The following is a 5,085-nucleotide window of genomic DNA, read 5'->3' as shown; positions in this document are numbered from 1 at the left end:
TTTGATTGCTTGTTTCCATTCCTAAAGTTCTTTCTTTTTTCGATAGATACAATCACTTTTTTGCTTTCTTGGATAATTTTCGTGAAGCTAGTTGTCGAGAGGTTGTTTTCGAAGACTTGCAGGTATCTTGCAGCCCCTCAAGGCACATCACGTGCTTGAGGGTTATTATTGTACGTTCCTTTCTGGGTGAATTTAATACATCCCCTCACACTTTTAAAGTTACTATAAGAATGTGGTCATACAGAGCATACTTATCGGTAAGATGTTAATCATGCAAGCCAAAAAAAAAAGATGCTACTATACATTTTTTTTCCCTGGTGAATACGACTCATCCATTCACTATTGTGAGCTTGGGGGATATGTACTTTTAATCGGGCATGTGGGACACAAGGCACTCTCCGCAATCCAACCAATTGGTGAACTAGGGCTAATTGGGGTGGTGTAGGTGACCCCCTTAGTTCACCCCTAGTTCACCAACTCGATCTAGAGGTCAAGATTCATGTGTTGTAACTTGTGACTCACAGACTCACAACGTCTAGCCTCTCCCAATCCCTTTCAGCCACCGCAAATGGAGACTTTGTTGTGAACCCTAAAGACTCTCTCTCCCATAACCTCAACTCAAAGGGGGGATATAATGGAGTGGTCCTGCCATATTCTACCTTCTCGAAAAGAGGGATACTAAGAACGGTCAAAAAGAGCACTTCGGGCCATGCGCATTTGAGCACCACCAAGCTCATATTAGCCTTTTAGAATATAATATGCAGGTTGAAGATCTCCCATCCATGCCAAATGTCACTGAAGAATATAAACTAAAGTTAGCTATATTTTGCAAATAAAAGGATTAATTTCCTTGCGGGATTCCAGAGCAGACAAGACATATAGAAAGGTCAAGGAATTGATATAGATGTTCATCATGATTTCCTCGATAAGACTGCAAGGCAAGTTGCAGCTTGCAAGATTATTATGCATGCTAGGCTGCATGTCTGTAGTAATGATGTTTCTAGTTCTGATCGAAATGTCAAAAACTCACAAAAACACCAACAGAAATTCTGGGAGTCTCTTCCGCAGCTTCTCTTTATCGCTTTGCTAAGTAGCTGTATAGATTAGTATCTGCCAAAAGAGAGATCGCATTGGTTCTTGCTCTCAAAATTACCGGGTAACAATTTTACTACTATCGGTTCTATACAATGAACGTGACCTCTTTGAACTTTTGAAAGCAACTCAAATGAGAAGTTCCTCAGTTTGAACGGCCAAGGATTTCTGAGTGAGTGACTGTTCCATTATTATACATAGCAAAGGATGAGAGAGCCTCTATCCTGGGCTCGCTTACGGCAAAAGCAGTGCTTTGCATGCGTCTTTCAACCATAGAAAAGCAATTCCTTTTATCTTTTTTCAATACAGCTTAGGAACTGTGTTCTAACATTAGCTACTTCCAAGTTGCGAGGCTTTAATAGGCTAGTTTAACCTCAAACTTCCTCTTTTGTATGCTTGAATCATGGTGGTGGACCATCGATACCGTTTTCAAGCTACAGCTTTATCCACCCATTTAAAACACATTATAATCACGAAAAACTGAAAGCGGATGAGGCCCCAAGTACTGCTCATAAATGAATCGTTTTTATCATTTTTTTTTTGCATGAATGGAAGATACAACAATGCGCATTCACTCTAGCTTCAGTTTTTCTGCGGCGAAAAAAATCCCAAAGGTTTGAATGGGAAGGAGAATGAAGAGAAACGAAGGTTCCTTCCCACAAAAAAAAAAAAAAAGAGCAAAGCAAACCCAGTCCTCTCACGACCAATGTACAATTGATGAATTGACTTTTTTGACCCTCCCAACCCCCTCCCCCGGACTACGATCATCTGTGAATTTGGTGGCAAAACTGAAATTTCTCATTTTCTAGGCTAATTGGTAGGGCTTATTAAACCCTTCTTTGCTTTTTAGGGTTGGACGCACATTCATCTTGCGAGCCTAGCCCCTCCACATAGGAAAGTTGATAGTGATAGTCCCTGCTGTTGTCAACACTGCTGCTACCTTCACAGTGCAATATAACGGTGGTGGGGCTAAGCGGGGATTTTGTGTGCCCACCCAATGACGAGGATGGGTTCACAGGGTCCACAATCAATGACTCCAACAAGATATAGCAGCTTCTTAACTTCCCCTGCGACAATTGAGACATTTTGTGAGCTACATCCCATAGCCAAGACTGAAAAATATATTCAAATGACAATACAGACGCTTCTTCTAGTTGCAATAGTAGACAGACTTCTCCTTTGTGCTTAAAGCCATCAAAAAAGGTTACGATCAAATGGCCACTTCAAGATTTTAACTCACTTCATCTAAAGGAATGTAGTTAAGAAGCGACAGCTTCAGCTTATCCGAGTGGAGGGGAAGTAACTCTTCTAGCGCAAAACATAACGAAGTTGACGCTAGCACAGAAGGATCGAAACTAAGAAACTCCACTTCTGCAAACCAGTGAAAATAGGTTAGACAACGTTGGTGCACCATTAGGAGTAACTTGACAAATCAGCAGCAATGATCACCTGCAAGGGCACCTAAAAGAAGCTCTGAAGCTCTCATCATAAGTGCACTTTTGAGGTGTTGATTGATATGAAATTGACTGATCGCCTTCTCAATGAAGGAAAAAGGGGTAACGCATCTCAGCCTCCAATTGATTGCACTGAGGACATTCAATTCCATTCTCTGAACTGTTTTCGCTTGAAAAAGATGCTCCAAGCCATCAATCTGCTACATGAAAGATCGTCAGTTAACTTGCTTGCTTCCATCTTAAACGGTGCAAGAATTGTGTCTTTAAAGCAACGAGCGTGTGGATTGCGTGGGAACAATGAAGCAGTGAAGCACAGCACAAACTCCTGCCGTAAGATTATACTTACTTGCAAATCAAGAAGTGCAGGAACATCCACTTCTTCCATCTTCGCAGCCACAGAGAGGCAAGCAACAGAAAGAAGCTCCATCATCCAAGATTTCCAAGGCTGTACGAGAAAGTTGAGACATTCGACGCATTACGAGATGATTTGCAATGTAGGAAGCTAGCATCGGAACTACCAAATAAGCTTAATTGCAGTGACTAGATTTTTGTTTCTTGCAGTACCAGAGTAAAGCTTTTCTGCAGGTAGCGATCCAGATAGTTTATGGCCATGGCTACCGTAACAGGGCTGAACTTGTGGCTGACATGAGCCTGCAAAATAGATGCCATCAGCAAACCGATCATCAGCATTTCTTGTACAAAGAGATTACTTCTATCAAACCAAAGCTTTTCTGAACGATCGCAAGCGTCTACATGCTAATGCAGTGCATGCAACTTATCATGTAGTGTATTACAAGAAAGCTCGAACGTAAGCTGCTCGTCTGAGCCAATTGGGACGTCTAGGATCTTGCGAATGCGACGACTCAGTATCAAACAACTAGAGCACGCGACCACAATCATTCCAGCACCTGACACCTCTCTTACTCCTATACAATTTCAACTCACGCTCGCCATGAGTGGCAAGAAATGGAGCAATGGTGGAGCCTCTGTTTCCTCGGTCCAAACTTCAGCGACTCTCGCAAGCTACTTGCAAAACCAAAACTTCTAAGCGGAAAGCTTCTAGATGAGCATGTTACAAGACTCTGCAGGAGCCTATAGCTACCGCGATGCCTCGAAGAAGCAAGAAGCGCCCCAAGAGACGACGATAGAACACACACAGTTGTAAGAGAAATTGCTACGCGATATAAGAGGGCGGGGTTGGATGAAGATGGCAGCTACCTTGATCATCCAACGAGCTGCATTGCGGCGAGCTTCGCAAAGCATCTGATTGGACTGAAGACCAGTAGCGTAGCTGTCGTCTGGTTTGTACTCCAGCTGCTTGGTCAACAGATACGGCACGGTGAGCTCGTCCTCATCAGGGCAAAGGACGGCCGCGGGCATTGTCGAATACGGCGGCAAAGATACGAAAGAGGAGGAGAGTGACGGAGAAGCCGATGACACAGAAGCATCATCATCATCATGAGCTACGCCCGACACCAAGGGGCTGCTGATGTACTCTTCACAGCAAAGCAAGCTGTGCTCGAAGTCCATTAGGAAAGGAACAGAAAGACACTAAAGTAATGAATAGGAGGGGATGGGACAGGTGACTCGAAGCTTGTATAGAGAGGGAGGGCCAGAGCCAGGGAAGGCGATGGCGTCAAGGAAAGAGAATTGCAAGGAAGATGAAAAACGCAGAGAGGAAGGAGTTCAAAGAAGCGGGAGAGAGAGCGAGGGTGGACGGGGCCGAGAATGGAGGTTTAAGCAGAAGATTGGAAGACGTTTGTGGAGAGAGAAGTACTTCCCTCTCTCTCTCTCTCTCTCTCTCTCTCTTCACCAGGAGTGTGCGGGAGTGTGGTGTGTGTGAGAGGTGCTTTTGTCTGTCTCTCTTTCAAGAGAGGCGCAGACAATGAGAGGGAGAGCGACCTGCGCAGCCCATTTAGAAGAAAGGAAGAGGCCCCCCCTCACGTCTCAAATGAGCAAAAAAATTTGTTTTGTTCGGGGCATCAGCTTCCAATAGATTTTGCTGCTCTCTTTTTGTTTTTCTGTTGCGGACGTCTTCGCTGAGCCAGTAAAAAGGGCCACCAAAGTACAAATACCCCCCTCTAGGTAATAATGTTTCCATTCCCCTTCTCCGGCTGGCATCTCTCTCTTCTCGCACTCTCTCTATCTCTCTCACAAACACACACACTCTCTCTCTCTCTCTCTCTTCCCCCCTCTTAAACTCCTAGTGTCCCACAGCCTCTCTTCTCTCATTACTTTCTCGCTAACTGCCCAATGCCTTATCTCTAACCAATTCCAATGCTATGCCGTTTGGTAAATCCTCACCTCTTTCTCTCTCTCTCTCTCTCTCTCTCACAATTTGCTTTTAGCCCTCTCCCTATCCTTCCCTCTGCCCCTCCACTTTGATATTTCAAGTTCCCCTCCCTCCCTTATCGTCTTTGGCACCCAATGACTTGCTTTTTACTCCCTACTCTCTCTCTTCTTACCTTTCATCAGCCCATGCAATCTCCTAAGTTCTTGCCTTTTAGCAAGAAATGCAGAGGTCATACGAGAACTCTTG

At 44.3% G+C, this 5,085-nt stretch overlaps 1 protein-coding gene across 2 annotated transcripts; it reads right to left on the bottom strand.

The window, feature by feature from the left end:
- Positions 1–1,595: 1,595 nt before the first annotated feature.
- On the bottom strand, positions 1,596–4,491 carry LOC147435097 (cyclin-D2-1-like). 2 transcript variants are annotated; one of them, XM_086490092.1, is made up of 6 exons: positions 3,765–4,491; positions 3,111–3,197; positions 2,893–2,991; positions 2,542–2,746; positions 2,333–2,463; positions 1,596–2,159 (listed from the first exon to the last, which is right to left on the bottom strand). In XM_086490092.1, exons 1-6 carry the CDS (start codon positions 4,074–4,076, stop codon positions 1,920–1,922), a joined length of 1,074 nt encoding a protein of 357 aa, XP_086346218.1. In that variant the 5' UTR covers positions 4,077–4,491; the 3' UTR covers positions 1,596–1,919. The 2 variants fall into 2 exon arrangements, with proteins under 2 accessions (XP_086346218.1, XP_086346219.1); XM_086490093.1 differs by having other exon boundaries at positions 2,542–2,743; positions 3,765–4,488.
- Between the last annotated feature and the right edge of the window lie 594 nt (positions 4,492–5,085).

This window comes from Adiantum capillus-veneris, chromosome 19 (genome assembly GCF_014529385.1).
Source record: "Adiantum capillus-veneris isolate H3 chromosome 19, ASM1452938v2, whole genome shotgun sequence".
Classification (NCBI taxonomy): Eukaryota; Viridiplantae; Streptophyta; class Polypodiopsida; order Polypodiales; family Pteridaceae; genus Adiantum; species Adiantum capillus-veneris.
The sequence above is the reverse complement of the archived record's forward strand: the minus strand, read 5'-3'. Positions and strand labels throughout refer to the sequence as shown.